The sequence below is a fragment of the Chanodichthys erythropterus genome, chromosome 15 (genome assembly GCF_024489055.1).
Source record: "Chanodichthys erythropterus isolate Z2021 chromosome 15, ASM2448905v1, whole genome shotgun sequence".
Lineage (NCBI taxonomy): Eukaryota > Metazoa > Chordata > Actinopteri > Cypriniformes > Xenocyprididae > Chanodichthys > Chanodichthys erythropterus.
The window spans coordinates 26,146,240-26,163,303 of record NC_090235.1 but is presented as its reverse complement, the minus strand read 5'-3'; the positions used below and the strand labels follow the sequence as shown (position 1 = coordinate 26,163,303).

Below are 17,064 nucleotides of genomic sequence, written 5' to 3'. Positions count from 1 at the left end.
CGAAATCTAAACTGTTGTCCCGAATCCCGAATCTGGCCCTAATTGTCCCGAAAATTATACTAAAGCAAAATCTTGAGAAGTTATTGTCTGATAAACATTAAAAACTGCCTGCGGAGGTTGAGTCGTCCTGCAACCAGCCCCCGCCGGCTGCTCATTGGCTGCAGCATCTTTTTTCTAAGTTCTAAAAAAATACCGTAGGCGTCTAGGCGCGAATTTAGATATGCATGTCCTTTTTGTTTTAAGCCTTGATGAAGAGAGCGCAAGTTGCTGCAGCCGCGAGGAGGACATTGATGAACGCGTACACTGAGTGATTGATTGTTCGCAGCACTGTGTACAAAAAAATACTTCACTACACAATTATTTCGTTATTTTCGTTTAAGCTTATTAGCGTTAGGTTATACAGAAGGTCTGATTTATGCACTGTTACTTACAACAGTCATTGTTGTTTTTCTTTTCACAATGACATTTGAGTTCATGATTTTAGTGTTGTTTTTTTGTGGCAGACGAAAGACTAATGACAGACTGTTGATCTTTGAATAAAAATATGTTTGGTTCAGGTTTGAAATTCATTATCTTTTATTATATGCTACGCAGTCTAATATCATAGAACCCTCAAATGTGGTGTCATCAAGCTACGCCTTTGTTTTGAATAGGCCTCTAGCGACCTCTACATATTGCACCAAGCACTCACCCTCATGTTGTCCCAAGCAACGACATTACACCTTTTGAGGTCCAGAAAGGTACTAAAGACATCGTTTACACCCGTAAGACCTTCGTTGATCTTCGGAACACAAATTAAGATATTTTTGTAACTAAAAACATATTTAAATCAGTTCATGTGAGTACAGTGGTTCAATATCAATATTATAAAGCGCCAAAAAAAATAAATAAATAAATAACGACTTATTTAAAATTTCAAAAAACTGCTTCATGAAGCTTCGGAGCATAAATGAATCACTTTATCGAATCATGATTCAGATCGCGTGTCAAACCGCCAAACTGCTGAAATCACGTGACTTTGGCGCTCCGAACTGCGGATTCGACACGCTGATTCATAATGCTCTGATGCTTCATGAAGCAGTGTTTTGAAGCCATCACTAAATAATTCGGTTTTTTTTTTTTTTTTTTTTTTTTTTGGCGCACCAAAAACATTATCGTCGCTTTATAATATTAATAATCACCCTCTGTACATGAACTGATTTAAATATGTTAGTACCTTTATGGATCTTGAGAGAGGAAATGTCATTGCTCCCTATGCAGGCCTCACGGAGCCATCGGATTTCAAATATCTTAATTTGCGTTCTGAAGATTAATGAAGGTCTTACGGGTTTGGGACGACATGAATATATGACAGAAATTTCATTTTTGGGTGAACTAACCCTTTAAGTATGACAGCATTGTAGAGCAAGCAATGTTGTTTTTATATAACAGTTAAATAACTGTCCTTAATAATGGTCTGTACATACCGAAATTACATTAAATAGCTAAATATGAAACTAAATGAAATCCACTACAACTGTAATTCTCAAATTTCTCGAACAGCTTTTGAACCGATTCATGCTAACGTAGATGTAACTTATTTGTTACTGAAACACTGCAAGTCATTTCAGAATTGCTAAGCGATCTACTTAGTAGTGTGTGTGTGTATATATATATATATATATATATATATATATATATATATATATATATATATATATATATATATATATATATATATATATATATAAGATTATGTAATTGAACTTCGTATTTTACAAAGACTGAATACTTACTGTATTTTGCCCTAGGTTCGCGGGGCTTTTATTTTGAAGTGCCGTTTATCATGGAAAATCCCACACGTCAGCTCGCTTCACATCTCTGTTAGCGGCGGCACGGAAAGACAGTAGCAGTGCTTCCTCAAAGTCCAAACAAAACATGCGTTATTGCTGTTTTCTTTAGGTTTTAAACAAACAAACTGTTTGAAATTATTCGGAAAATATCTATTCAATTGAATAACAAGAATGGAGCATTCGGTGCCCAAAAAGTAAGTGAAATGGCCATCTCGGCTAACCAGTTATCAACCAAGCTAATATTTACAGGCCTCATCTCACCAACCAAACTGAAACTTAAGATCATTAAACGAACTAGAATAAATTGTGTAGTTTAAATCCTTATGTTCGTAATTATGTTATATTATATATCTACAAGATTAACGCTTGAACGCAGTCTGACCTACAGTTGTTATGTTAAATGGCAAAACTACGTTTGGGTTACATATAACTGCTAGTGTCTGAACTCGTGACGTTTTATGCATTAAATAAAGTACTGTTGTCTTGTGCATGACAGTAAGCTGAAGAAACTCAGTGAAGACAGTCTTACCAAGCAGCCAGAGGAAGTATTTGATGTCCTTGAAAAGCTTGGAGAAGGGTGTGTACCGCTCTTATACTTAAGTGATTTTGAATACATATGTTTTTATGAAAATTTTACATAATGAATACTTTTTGGTTCAGATCATATGGCAGTGTTTTTAAAGCCATTCATAAGGAATCAGGCCAGGTGGTGGCCATTAAACAGGTTCCTGTCGAATCAGACCTGCAGGAAATCATCAAAGAGATCTCCATAATGCAGCAATGTGACAGGTAAAGCAGCCCATGAATAAATAAGTACTTTATCAATAACATTTTTATTAATATATTGTTATTGAGCTCATATAAAGTACTTCCTAATTTCTCCATCCTTGTATTTTAACAGTCCTTATGTGGTGAAGTACTATGGCAGCTATTTCAAGAATACAGATCTGTGGATTGTGATGGAGTACTGTGGCGCTGGATCGGTGTCTGATATCATCAGACTGCGCAACAAAACGGTAAAATATGAAAATACAGCTGTAAATAATTTATACAGCTTCATTGCATGCTTAATAACACTTTTTTTTTCTAATGACAAGCTCACCGAGGAAGAAATTGCCACAGTCCTCAAATCCACCTTGAAAGGTCTGGAATATCTCCATTTCATGAGGAAAATCCACAGGGATATCAAAGCCGGGAATATTCTTCTCAACACAGAAGGACATGCCAAACTAGCTGATTTTGGAGTGGCTGGACAACTTACCGTGAGTATTAAAACTATGCTTTAATGTAGAAAAATTGCATAAATTATTTGTTAAAGGTTTGGACATTACTGATTATTTTTTATTAATATTTTCCACATTTTAGAGTAATCGTAAAGTCAATGCTTTGTACATTGATGTTATTGTCTTTGCATAAATGGTCCAGTTTCTCTCTAAGTAAGCTCATGTAAATATTACATACAAGATGAACCATCTCTACTCTAACATAGTCCCATATTAGCAGAATACTAATAAATAAGATAAACATTAAATGTAAATTATAAAAATGTAATTTAGGTAAAAAAAAATTATTATAAAAGAAAATACACATTGAAGTGTGGGGAACTGTGTAGTTTTTGACAGATACGGTATTTTTGGCTTCCGTATATAAAAAAAGCCTGTATTATAGCTTCTTTTTTTCACTTTTGAGTCCAAATCATCCTTACATTTTTAAAAAATGTTATTTTTGAAAAAAAAAAAAGTAATAATTTAACGCATTTACGGATAAGTATTCAGATCAAAAGGTTTTCTCTCATCTATGTTCATCTGATATAATTTTCAGTCATGTTTGCCCAAACTGGTCATGTATTATGTTGCATGAATGAAATTATGAATTATGCAAAATTCACTTTTATAAGGTGTTTGAATACAGATGTGTGTCCACAGTGTGTGTAAATAACCAGCCTATAATGGTAAAAATCCACCTATTAGCATAGATGCCACCCTGAGTGAGCCGCAGCAGTCCACCATTTCTGTTTCCTCACTGTAGCAGCTGGAGATATACATCTGAGCCAAAAAAAAAAACATTTCAAATTTTCTGTTATTGGATGTACCAACGACCATAAGAGTCTCCTTAGACTCTTGGCATCTGAGCCACTGAGGACACGGCGGTTGAATTTTGTTTATGAAGGAAATGTGTCAAAGAAAGTTGGTAAAGTGTTATATACTTGCGCAAATTGTTTTACGCTGGACTGCTTAACAAACAAGGGTCCGTTCAATGCTGGATTTGCACAAAAGATTAACATGACGGCACATGCTAGTTGATGAGTTGAATCAACTCCACAGCGACTACATAAATTTATCCACTAACCGTTCAGAAACGTCCAGATGCATTCTAAAAGATGCAACTTCTTCCTGAGTCTTTCATCAGTGTCTGACTCCGGATTGAACAATGTAAGGCTGAACACCGTTACTGACAATTTTTGACATTTTGGCTGCGTGAGATTCTCCAGTTTTGTTGTTGAGTATCCGAAACATGAGCAGTTAAAGCTCTGCCATCTTCTGGAAAGAGGGCAGAGAGCAGCAGCTCATTTGCATTTAAAGGGACACACAAAAACGACGTGTTTTTGCTCATGCCCAAATAGGGGCTTGTTTGACAAGCTATAATTATCTGTGAGGTGTTTTGAGCTGAAATTTCACACATACATTATGGGGGCATCAGAGACTTCTTGTGAAAAGGGACATAATGGGTCCCCTTTAATGTAATCATGTTTATTTATACCGACCACAATAGGACACAATGGCCAAGAGGAACACGGTTATCGGGACACCCTTCTGGATGGCCCCCGAGGTGATCCAGGAGATCGGGTACAACTGTGTGGCAGATATCTGGTCTCTCGGCATTACGTCCATAGAAATGGCCGAAGGAAAGCCTCCTTATGCAGACATTCATCCAATGAGAGTGAGTGGAACACACTTAAAAGTCTTGACTTGAAATTTCATCAAGAAACTGGATGGTGACTGTTTCTGTTTTTTTTTTTTTTTTTTTTTGTGTGTCATCAGGCTATTTTTATGATTCCCACAAACCCGCCACCCACGTTCCGCAAGCCAGAACTGTGGAGTGACGAATTCACAGATTTTGTGAAGAAATGTCTGGTGAAGAACCCAGAGCAGAGAGCGACGGCCACTCAACTGCTGCAGGTGTGGGAAGAGCCTTGTACTGCTAACTAACAGTTCCTGTTTGTGATTCATATGGTTACTAATTCACTCTGTTTTAGTTTGGGGATTTTCCATGAAGTTGTTTATCAACATCTAGCATACTTTGCATTTTGTCTGTTTGGCAGCATCCCTTTATAACCAGTGCTAAGCCAGTGACCATCCTGCGGGACCTGATCACAGAGGCCATGGAGATGAAGGTCAAGAGACAACAGGAGCAGCAGAGAGAGCTGGAGGAGGATGAGGAGAACTCTGTGAGTTGTATATCAGTTGTTCAGTTTACAATGAGCTCAGCATTTGTGTTTTAGCTGATGTTGTATGTGACTGCATTCTACAGGAGGAGGAAGTGGAAGTAGATTCCCACACCATGGTTAAGTCTGGTTCAGAGAACGCTGGCACCATGCGGGCCACGGGCACCATGAGCGACGGCGCTCAGACCATGATCGAGCACCATGGCAGCACCATGCTGGAGTCTGACCTGGGCACCATGGTCATCAACAGCGATGATGAGGAAGAAGAGGAAGATCTTGGCTCGATGAGGAGTGAGCCTTTGTCTTTATCTTTCAATTAACATTTTTGTGGCTGTTTGAGAAATGTATAATCTGATGTTTTATCCTCTAAATAGGAAATCCTACATCTCAGCAAATTCAGCGTCCATCCTTCATGGACTACTTCGACAAGCAGGACTCAAATAAAGCACAAGAGGGTTATAATCACAACCAGCAGGACCCGTGTTTAATTTCCAAGACCGCTTTTCCTGATAATTGGAAAGTGCCGCAAGATGGAGATTTTGATTTTGTAAGTGCTTTGATGGTTGTTTTGATTCTTTTTGTCTTAGAGCTGCAGGATTAAAGCAGAACTAAGTAACTTTTTTACCTTCATAAGTAGTTTTCTAAGTCCTTACGATGGTTAATTGACTTGTAGTGGTGTGTTTGAGGCGAGCTCTGACCCCCTCTGGCACGTCTACGCCAGAATACAGCACTTGCAAGTTGAGCTGCGTCGACCCGACACAATCTCGCCTCACGTTCACGCGAGAGTGACAAAATGCTTTACGGTAATTCAAAAACAATGTATATATTATGACTTTATTAGACAATTTCGAAAATTACCCACCTCCATCGAGTGTACTGTATTTGCAAATTACCCACCTCCTCTTTCTTGTACTGTATTTGCAAAACTACTGCGCTGGTGAGCATTGTAGTCCAGAGCTGCGCTTGGAGTATTTATGACAGTGTGATTCACTGAAGGAACCTGTAGGGGGAGCTTTGCAAATCTTACTGAGTTCCGCTTTAATCGTTAAAGATCGTGATCTTGATTCAAACGCCAATGCAATCTTATTCTTAAATGATGATACAGTTAAAGACTACACAATATTTTTGTCTGTTATTATAGACACGGTGTCAGATTATGTAATTTTGAGGACCAGAAACATGTCAGACTGCAAGTTGCTTCCTGACCAATCATCGCTTGCCGTGTTTAACAGTGTGCGTAATGCCATTGAGAAGGCGAAACTAGCGCCTGACTTCTGGAAACAAGAGCATAAACAAAGAATGGTTTTACTAGCTTAATGCTAATTCCAGTACTCACCGGGTTGAAGCACCTCCGCTATCGTTCTTCATAATTTGTCTTTTTTCACTCTGTCGTGGTAGTCACTCGAGGAGTATTGTTGCCATAGCTCCACAAACCATTCCTCTATTGCATAATTCCACCTAGCAGCACCAATTTCATTGTCATTCTTTCGTTTTCCCATATTTGAAAGCTGTGCACGGAGCTTCTGTGCTCTTATTGGTCAACATCACAGATGTGATGGAACCGAAAAAAATTAAACATGCTTAATTTTTTTTATTGTTATTAAAGGGTTAGTTCGTCCAAAAATTAAAATGATCCCATATTTACTCACTCTCAAGCCATCTTAGGTGCATGTGACTTTCTTCTTTCAGAATTCTTTACAATCAGAATTATATTAAAAAATGTCCTGGCTCTTCCAAGCTTTATAATAGGAGTGAATGGTAAATTCTGAGGCCCAAAAAGTGCATCCATCCATCATAAAAGTAATCCATACGACTCCAGGGGGTTATTAAAGGCCTTCTGAAGAAAAATTTCCATATTTTTAGCTTATAAACTATAAACACTGGCTTCCGGTAACAGCCATACGCGAGTCTAGTTCCTGCGGAAGAGTGATCTCTGACCTGATGCATGACGTATTGACAAATGCAGAAGGGCAGAGGATAGCGCAAAACAAAACACCATCCATGAATTAGAAGTCTAAAAACGAGAATTTTTAACGAGAAATGTCAGAGGATTTCGATATAAGAGAAAAGGAGCTTGAGTTTGTTGTCCAGCCCTATTTGTTTGAATGGTGAGAGACATCTACTCTCACCTAAGCTTAGCCTACGTCATGCGTTGGGTCAGAGGTCACTCTTACGCCGGAACTCAACTTGACAGTGATTACAGTTTATAAAGTTATAAATATGAATATTTTTCTTACAAAAATGCATCGCTTTGCTTCAGAAGGCCTTTATTATTGTATGGATTACTTTTATGATGGATGGATGCACTTTTTGGGGCTTCGAAATCTCGCCCCCTATTCACTCCCCTTATAAAGCTTGGAAGAGCCAGGATATTTTTTTTTTTATATAACTCTGATTTTGTTTGGCTGAAGAAGAAAGTCATAAACACCTAGGATGGCTTGAGGGTGAGTAAATTATGGGATAATTTTCATTTTTGGGTGAACTACCCTTTAAATAGACTGCAGCAATTAACATTTTGTCAGAACCTCTAGTAAATGATGTTATTTTGTTTAGTAGTCTATTCAGAATTGTGATTTCTATTAAAAAAAAAATCTTTATTCTCAATTTATCCAGAATCGTGCAGCTCTATTTTTATGCATAAAATGTGATTAAAATGAATTTGTTTTTCTGTCTATGTAGCTGAAAAACCTTGATTTTGAGGAGCTCCAGATGCGTCTCACTGCTCTGGACCCCATGATGGAGCGAGAGATTGAAGAACTGCGGCAGCGCTACACGGCTAAAAGGCAACCCATTCTTGACGCCATGGATGCGAAGAAACGCCGGCAGCAGAACTTCTAACCAACTTCACAGATGCTGAAGCTTCAAAGCTGGCTGGCCAGATCTTATGTCCCCTCCTGTAATCAATCTTTGTACTGATGCATCTTATTCTACCCTTCTGCTGTTTGTACATTTGAAGAAGGTCCTAGTAGATGTATAAAACACAAAATCAAGACATAAATCAAGATTTTTTTTTATTTTTTATGTTCTTTAGAATTCAAAGGTCACATGTTAATATATGAGTTCATCCCAAATAGAGCAAATTGAGTCTCACTCTCACAATATTATGAAGTTTAGGCTTTTCTCTAATTTCCAAAAACTAATGCAGCCATATCTACATCTGTGGTTAATACTTTCTTAATACTGTAAATGAAGCCAAGGCAAAAATAACTGTGAACACGTGAAGTTTTGTGGCTGAATTCATAAAAAAAATGTCATTTTTAGGTGTGAATGGATTACTAAACCAAAGACAATCAAAAGTAGAGAATGCCTTAGAGTTGGTTAACCCTCTTAATGAAGTTTGCATCACCAAGCTATAGGTTAGTATTCTGCTAATATGGGACCATGTTACAGTAGAGATCATGTATGTCATCTTTACTGGAATTAATTTCGAGAAAACGGGACCATTACTGCAGCTATGCTTCCCATTCCATCAAAATTCCTCTTCAGCACAAAGGTTTGAAACATCTGTCCACAGCTTTGTAAATATGCATGGCTTATTTATGCTGAATGTCACTTTCTCGGTTTATGAATGTTTCCGTGTCTCGTCTTTCCTATGTTTTCTTCAGTGCCACTGGCTTTTTGTTAAAGTGTGGCAAAGTTTGTGTGAGAAAGTGAGAACTAATTTTCCTGTGCCCCATTTTAAAGTTCTCACTTTATCTCAGGGGTTGCTCTGCTTTGAACTCTTTCTTCTGGTCTTTTTCAAAGATTTCAATGCAGTGATTTTGTTTCTCATTATGGTAATGGTACCATCATTACTAGGCCTGTTGAGTCTCTCCATACCTATCAAAAGCAATACAGCAACTCAAGGACATAGTAATGTAACAATGCCAGTAATGTGAATGGCCTAAAATGTTGCAGAGTCTTTTAAGAGAAGGATGAATAGTTTTAAAATAGACCTTAAAATGACTCATAATGTTCATGCCCTGATTGTGGACTGATGATCTCTATGAATCTGAGATGGTTTGAAGTATAGTCTAATTATTTTTTCTCTATTTTAAAACAAAAAGCATATTGAGATAGTTAGGGATGTTGTTACCAATGCCTTACATTTCCTGCAGTTGTGAGTTATATCAGTTTGTTTCATACTCTGACATTTACATAGGCACGTTTTTACTGAACACTCTAATTTATTGTGCATTATTCATAATGTATGTTATTTTTTGCACTCTGCATAGAGTTTTTGAATAAAGGTCTGTTACTCGTCTCCTTAAACCACATGTGGACTTCTTTAACAATATATTTTAGCTATTAAAGATATACAGAGAACCCTGGAAACAAAGAGGAAATTAAATTTGTGATTGTTACTAGAAAACTTGTATGTTCTAGGTTTTCTCAGCTCTGATATATTTTATTCAGAAAACGAGAGCAAATTTCTATGTATTTGCTTATGCAGTAGTTACTATTTCAAAATAACTTCACATTTACAAAAGTATAATACTTGATTTTAATTATGAACACTTTAAAAATTACAAGTAATTAAGCGAATATATTTAGATTTAAACGTATTTATACTATCCACTGCTTTTCATGAATATTACACGAATTACCGTAATCACTCTATTGCACTGAGCTCTGCTTTAACATGAACTTCAGTCAAGTGCCAACTACTATATTTATGCAAAAAGACCCGAAACTTGTTGTTTTAACGTGTATATTCTGTCTACCATTTCTTTCCTTTAAATCTTTAACATTTCTAGTTCCGAAATGTACCGTCTCTATATGTGGGTCATTACGGTAGGAATCGCTGACGCCTACTGGAAGTGAATCTCTACAAACCTGCTTTCACACTCATTCATCAGCTCAACTGGAAGTTAACTGACTGTTTTGATTCACGGGTCTCGTTTGAATCTGTTCAAATATGTCTGCGGTTATTAGGAAGATCATTCACACTGCAGCAGCTCCTGCCGCGATCGGGCCCTACAGGTGAGAGTCTGTCTGCAGTCATGACAAACTATTATGTTTGTGTTCCTCAATGATAAACGCACACGTGACATGCTCTAGCATATGGACATGTGTGACTTTTACCTAAAGTACCGACAGTTATGCATTTAGCAGACTGTCTTGAGCAACAAAAGGCCTGACATAAGTTGCAGTGCAATATTTGTTCGGGGCGTGTCTTTAGACAGCGCACTCAGCAACTTTGTGCTGGAGATTTTTGTGCAAATTTTCATATACTGTTTGGACGAGATGAATTCTGTTCAAAGAAAAATCCCATATACAGCTAAAGCCCCTGTTAGACAGGGCATATACAGGTAAGATTCCTGTCAACCAACTTCATATAGAACAATTTAGATTCCTTTTTTCTTTTTAATTGTATAATTGGGATTGCATTATGCATGCATTATAATATGATTTTGGAACTGCTCCATACTACCACTGTTTTATCATTTTTAACACAAGGGCTTTAACCCACTACTATATAAAAAAAGTAGTTTTTCTGATTTTTTTTTTTAAATAAAATTTCTGCATATAATTATTTGAAAGTCGTTACAATGGGGTGTTTGAGTTTCAACCAATAGACAGTAAGAGGAGGTGTCAAGTTCATTGAGTTGACCAGAGGTCTGATATGTTCAACAGTTTGGCATTTCTGGCACAAGATAAATTTCATTATACATATATATATAACTTATGTTATATTCCGAACTGGAATAATTAAGATTGTTTTAATGTTTTTAAAATAAGGCTCGCCAAGGCTGTACGTATTTGATCAAAAATACAGTAAACACAGTAATATTGAGAAATACTATTATAATTTAAAATAACTTTTTTCTATTTTAATGTACTGTAAATGTATATTATAAATAATACATGATCACAGAACTCATTCTAATATGCTGATTTGGTGCTTAATTATTAATAATAGTTCTGTTTATTATCAATGTTGAAAACTGCTTAAAGGTGCCCTAGAATCGAAAATTTAATTTACCTCGGCATAGTTGAATAACAAGAGTTCAGTACATGGAAATGACATACAGTGAGTCTCAAACTCCATTGTTTCCTCCTGCTTATATAAATCTCATTTGTTTAAAAGACCTCCGGAAAACAGACGAATCTCAACATAACACAGACTGTGACGTAACAGTTGGGATCCTTTAAGGGATAGTTCACCCAAAAATGAAAATTTGATGTTTATCTGCTTACCCCCAGAGCATCCAAGATGTAGGTGACTTTGTTTCTTCAGCAGAACACAAATGATGATTTTTAACTCCAACCGTTGCTGTCTGTCAGTCAAATAATGCTAGTGGATGGGAACTTCTACAATAACAGTAAATAAAACTTGCATAGACAAGTCCAAATTAGACCCTGCAGCTCGTGACGACACATTGATGTCCTAAGACATGAAACGATCGGTTTGTGCGAGAAACTGAACAGTATTTATATCATTTTTTACCTCTAATACACCACTATGTCCAACGGCATTCATCACTCGATTCGTTTGGTCTGATCACGCTCTGACAACGGCAGTGATGTCTCGCTCTCATTGAAGTATATGCGCGAGACATCACTGCCGCTGTCAGAGCGCCCCCAATATTTGCATATGCCAGCTCATGTTCAATGCATTACACAAGGGCAGCCAGTAACGTCTGGATCTGCACAGCTGAATCATCAGACTAGGTAAGCAAGCAAGAACAATAGCGAAAAATGGCAGATGGAGCAATAATAACTGCATGTCATGCATGATATCATGATATTTTTAGTGATATTTGTAAATTGTCTTTCTAAATGTTTCGTTAGCATGTTGCTAATTTACTGTTACATGTGGTTAAAGTTTCCATCGTTTCTTACTGTATTCACAGAGACAAGAGACGTCGCTATTTTCATTTTTAAACTTGCAGTCTGTATAATGCATAAACACAACTTCATTCTTTATAAATCTCTAACAGTGTAGCATTAGCCCATTAACCACAGAGCATAGCCTCAAACTCATTCAGAATCAAATGTAAACATCCAAATAAATACTATACTCACAGGAATCGATGCATGCATGCAGCATGAATGACGAACATCTTGTAAAGATCCATTTGAGGGTTATATTAGCTGTGTGAACTTTGTTTATGCAGTGTATAACTGCACTTATAGTCGAGAGCTTGGGATGGCAGGGAGCGTGAGATTTAAAGGGGCCACAGCCTGAATCGGTGCATAGTTAATGATGCCTCAAAATAGGCAGTTAAAAAATTAAAATAAAATCGATGGGGTATTTTGAGCTGAAACTTCACAGACACATTCAGGGGACACCTTAGACTTATATTACATATTTTGAAAAGATGTTCTACGGCACCTTTAATATTTTTGTGGAAACCATGATACTTTTTTTCAGGATTCTTTGATGAATAGAAGTTCAAAATAACTTTTATTGTTACTTTTGATCAATTTAATGTGTCTTGCTGAATAAAAAATGTAATGTTATTTTTTTATCTTACTTACTCCAAGCCTTTGAAAGGTTTCCTATAAAAATATATTACGCAGTACACCTGTTTTCAAAATTGACAATAACAATAAATATTTCTTAAGCAGCAAATCAGCATGTAGGGTGAATTCTGAAGGATCATGTGACACTGAAGACTGGTGTAATGATGCTGGTAAATTCACAGGAATAAATTACACATTAATTTCAGAATATTGCTGTATTTTTGTACTTTTGACACTGCATTTCACTTTATGATCAAGTGATGCATCATTCAAAACAGCATGAGATTTGATGTATGTGGTGACCAATGATATTCAGTTTCCTTGCAGTTGTGCAAACCACGCTTGTAAAAACAACCAGCATTAGTGACTGTTATATAACTTCCTGAACTAGTCTTGTATTAGACACATATTAACTTGGACTTGTGATCTCAAGCTGAACATATACATGATCTTGGTGTTTTACAGTGCTACAGTGTGATATCTTGAAACTAACTTCAGTTTATATAATATCCAGTATCCAGTTTATAATTAATAATATCCAAACTATTAAAATTAGGTTATTACTGCAGTGTACTGGTTATACCAGCAGAAGGCAGCGAAGGACAACATTAAAATATATGAGTAAAAAATCCCTACTCCTTCCAAAGTCAGAGTTCACCATTAATTGACATTTTAAATGATGTTGCTTCTACATTCAGCCAGGCTGTTTTGGTGGACCGCACAATGTACATCTCAGGACAGCTGGGAATGGATGTAGCATCAGGACAGTTGGTGGTGGGAGGAGTGCAGGCTCAGGCCAAACAGGTGACAAAACCACCCGAGGATAGTTGTTTACATTTAGATGAACATAGTTTGGAATAAATGAATCATTCACAATAACACATATTAGAATTTAAGTAAATAGAGTCAATTTTGATTTCATGCTGACTTTAATACACAAAAGTAGTCATTTTTGCTAAAATGGGATACAGGTTCTTATCCAGTGCATGTTTCAGTGTTTTTTTCAACTTTATAGGCACTCATTAACATGGGGGAGATTCTGAAAGCTGCCGGATGTGGATATGAAAACGGTGAGTCATCAAGCATCACCTGCATTGCATGTCAGTTCTTTCATGCAAGTTTATTTTATAAAGGCATTTTATAAAGTCTGTTTAGTTATTTATTTTATTTTTTTGCAGTTGTCAAGACCACAGTGTTGTTGGCAGACATTAATGACTTCAATAACGTCAATGATGTTTACAAGCAGTGTGAGTATGAATGAAGGAGTCATAGTGTAACAATTCACCACAGAGTGTTAAATTTATCCCTACATTCAACCACAGGTTTCCCTGACAGTTTTAGTAGTCTTGGTAATATAAAAAACCTCTTGGGAATTATATTAATTTGTAATGTGTTCATTCTAAAAGTGTATCAATCAGAATGTCTGTGGATCCTTAAAAAGTCTTAAAGGGTTAGTTCACCCAAAAATGAAAATTATGTCATTAATGACTCACCCTCATGTCGTTCCAAACACGTAAGACCTCCGTTCATCTTCGGAACACAGTTTAAGATATTTTAGATTTAGTCCGAGAGATTTCTGTCCCTCCATTGAAAATGTATGTACGGTAGACTGTCCATGTCCAGAAAGGTAATAAAAACATCATCAAAGTAGTCCATGTGACATCAGTGGGTCAGTTAGAAGTTTTTGAAGCATCGGAAATACATTTTGGTCCAAAAATAACAAAAACTATGACTTTATTCAGCATTGTATTCTCTTCCGGGTCTGTTGTCAATCCGGGTTCACGACTCCGCAGTGACGGTGCTGACGAAAGACGCTGCTGACGTGTTATCCGGTGCGCCCGAGCTTCGTTTACAGTCTGAGGGAGACGCACGCTGTATTCAAGCTATTCTACATTGTTTGTATTTTGGTATTGCTATATTTTTTAAAATGGTGCATAAATGTGCATGTCGCAGATGTCCTAAACAACAACGGTGACGTAAAAGTGCATTACCAATGCCAACAGATGAAAGGATTCAATGGAATCAATTCAATGGAAAGGATTCCGGAAGAGAAGACAATGCTGAATATAGTTGTAGTTTTTGTTATTTTTGGACCAAAATGTATTTTCGATGCTTCAAAAACTTGTAACTAACCCACTATTGTCACATGGACTACTTTGATGATGTTTTTATTACCTTTCTGGACATGGACAGTTTACCGTACATACATTTTCAATGGAGGGGCAGAAAGCTCTCTGACTAAATCTAAAATATCTTAAACTGTGTTCCGAAGATGAACGGAGGTCTATCTTATATGTTATTTTAAATACTTAAAGGGGACCTATAATGCCCCTTTTACAAGATGTAATATAAGTCTCCAGAATGTGTCTGAAGTTTCAGCTCAAAATACCCTACAGATCATTTATTATATCTTGTCAAATTTGCCCCTATTTGGGTGTGAGCAAAAACATGCTGTTTTTGTGTGTGTCCCTTTAAATTCAAATGAGCTGCTACTCCCGGACTGCTTTCCAAAAGAGGGCAGAGCTTTAACACCTTGCGGTTCAGTTGCTCAACAATAACAAAGCTGGAGAATCTCACGCAGCCAAAATGAGGATTGTCACTAACAGTGTTCATCCTTACATTGTTCAAACTGGAGTCGGACACTGATGGAGAGACTCAGGAAGAAGTTACATTTTTTTAGAATGTATCTGGACATTTCTGAGTGGTTAGTGGATACATTTATGTAGTTGCTGTCGAGTTAATTCAACTCATCAACTCATGTGCTGTCATGTTCAAACCTTCCAAAAAAAAACCCTTCACTTCCCATCCTGCACACTGACGGTAATGCGTTAAGCAAGTTATTGATTATTCAGATGTTACACAATGATGCCTCTGTGCAGCCCTGGTATTTCCTCTTTAATACAATGCTGATGGGTAATCCTATCCTATCTGCGTGTAAAGGGATACAGTGCAATTCTGTGAAACCAAAGCCTCCTCTCTAAGAGGACAACCCATCATCACTGCCTCCTACTTCACAGAACTTTCCATGATGTGACATGCAAAACAGCGTGAACAAATACTCAGATTCATGTTCATTCATTCTTTAAAACTTATGATGCCATTAATAATACATATAAACACAGGGATGAAGGCTTGTTCACACCTAGAACGATAACTATAAAGATAACTATAACGATTAGCATCCACACTAGCAGACAATATCGTTCTGTTTATTACAAGCTTTTGCCACTTTAAATGCTCAAGCTCTTTAAAGCAGAATGGATTTTGGATGGAGCTGGAAAAGATTCCAATTATATCTTTTTTCTGTGCCGTTATTGTTATAGTTGTGGTGTGAACTCTGCTATTTAGAATGATTTTTAGAACTATATCTTTATTGTTCTAATTATTGTCCTTGGTGTGAATGGCCTTTAAGGGTTAGTTCACCTAAAAATGAAAATTCTGTCATTAATCACTCACCCTCGTGTCATTGCAAACCTTTAAGACCTTCGTTCATCTTTGGAACACAAATTAAGATATTTTTGATGAAATCTGAGAGTTTTCTGACTCCTCCATAGACAGCAATTTAATGACCGCTTTCAAGGCCCAGAAAGATAGTAAAGACATCATTAAAATAGTCCATGTGACTATAGTGGTTCAACCTTAATGTTATGAAGTGATGAGAATACTATTTGTGTCTATCGAAGGCCAGAACTTAGAGTTTCCCATAGTCTGACTTTCTTTTTTAATTTCTTTGTTTCTGTCCCCTTTTTTCCTTAGTTTTCAGGAGCAATTTCCCAGCTAGAGCTGCCTATCAAGTAGCTGCGCTGCCTAGAGTAAGTATTAAGCGCAAGTTAGTTAGTTGTTTGCTAAGGCAACCAGCTAACTATCTTTTTACTTGAGCCAGTAAGCATTCACATAGCAACACCCTGGCAACCAGTCTAGCATCGTTTCAGACTTTTGCATTGGCACCACTCAATTTTCTTCAGAAAATGTCCAAATCTAGTTGATTTATAATCAATTAAGATACAAATATTGCAAAAAAAATTATAATTTGTTTTATACCTTATTTTAATTTCACTTTCTGTTTTACAGGGGGGGCTTGTTGAGATTGAGGCAGTCGCTGTGTTGGGACCCATCACAGATGCCTCCTGACTATATGACCCCAGCATGCATCACAAATTGTAAATATAATTATATGGAGATAAACCACATCCAAGATTACAAAATTAATCATACTTTTAACCTTTCCATTACATGCTGGAATACAAGGGAAATCACAGACAGTGATCACCTTCCATGGGCAGTATCTTCTGTTGCTAATATACATTTTGCTAATAAATTTTCTTATTACTTTGAATT

The 17,064-nt window shown here is 36.8% G+C and overlaps 2 protein-coding genes across 3 annotated transcripts; both read left to right on the top strand.

Annotated features, from left to right (window-relative positions):
• Positions 1–1,858: 1,858 nt before the first annotated feature.
• On the top strand, positions 1,859–9,518 carry stk3 (serine/threonine kinase 3 (STE20 homolog, yeast)). The gene is made up of 11 exons (XM_067411131.1): positions 1,859–2,026; positions 2,329–2,409; positions 2,493–2,621; positions 2,734–2,848; positions 2,930–3,094; positions 4,605–4,772; positions 4,874–5,011; positions 5,155–5,280; positions 5,364–5,568; positions 5,652–5,824; positions 7,957–9,518. Exons 1-11 carry the CDS (start codon positions 2,004–2,006, stop codon positions 8,113–8,115), a joined length of 1,482 nt encoding a protein of 493 aa, XP_067267232.1. The 5' UTR covers positions 1,859–2,003; the 3' UTR covers positions 8,116–9,518.
• Positions 9,519–10,062: 544 nt separating this feature from the next.
• rida (reactive intermediate imine deaminase A homolog) lies at positions 10,063–16,989 on the top strand. Of its 2 annotated transcripts, none has more exons than XM_067411654.1 (6): positions 10,063–10,239; positions 13,425–13,530; positions 13,742–13,796; positions 13,905–13,973; positions 16,483–16,538; positions 16,798–16,989. In XM_067411654.1, exons 1-6 carry the CDS (start codon positions 10,175–10,177, stop codon positions 16,855–16,857), a joined length of 411 nt encoding a protein of 136 aa, XP_067267755.1. In that variant the 5' UTR covers positions 10,063–10,174; the 3' UTR covers positions 16,858–16,989. The 2 variants fall into 2 exon arrangements, with proteins under 2 accessions (XP_067267755.1, XP_067267756.1); XM_067411655.1 differs by lacking the exon at positions 10,063–10,239 and adding an exon at positions 10,375–10,568.
• Positions 16,990–17,064: the final 75 nt, after the last annotated feature.

Coding starts and splice junctions, on each gene's coding strand:
- rida (XM_067411654.1), top strand. CDS start 10,175: ATGTCTGCGGTTATTAGGAAGATCATTCACACTGCAGCAGCTCCTGCC. Junction 10,240..13,424: donor GCCGCGATCGGGCCCTACAG/GTGAGAGTCTGT, acceptor TTCTACATTCAG/CCAGGCTGTTTTGGTGGACC. Junction 13,531..13,741: donor TGCAGGCTCAGGCCAAACAG/GTGACAAAACCA, acceptor TCAACTTTATAG/GCACTCATTAACATGGGGGA.
- stk3 (XM_067411131.1), top strand. CDS start 2,004: ATGGAGCATTCGGTGCCCAAAAA. Junction 2,410..2,492: donor CTTGAAAAGCTTGGAGAAGG/GTGTGTACCGCT, acceptor TTTTTGGTTCAG/ATCATATGGCAGTGTTTTTA. Junction 3,095..4,604: donor GAGTGGCTGGACAACTTACC/GTGAGTATTAAA, acceptor CGACCACAATAG/GACACAATGGCCAAGAGGAA.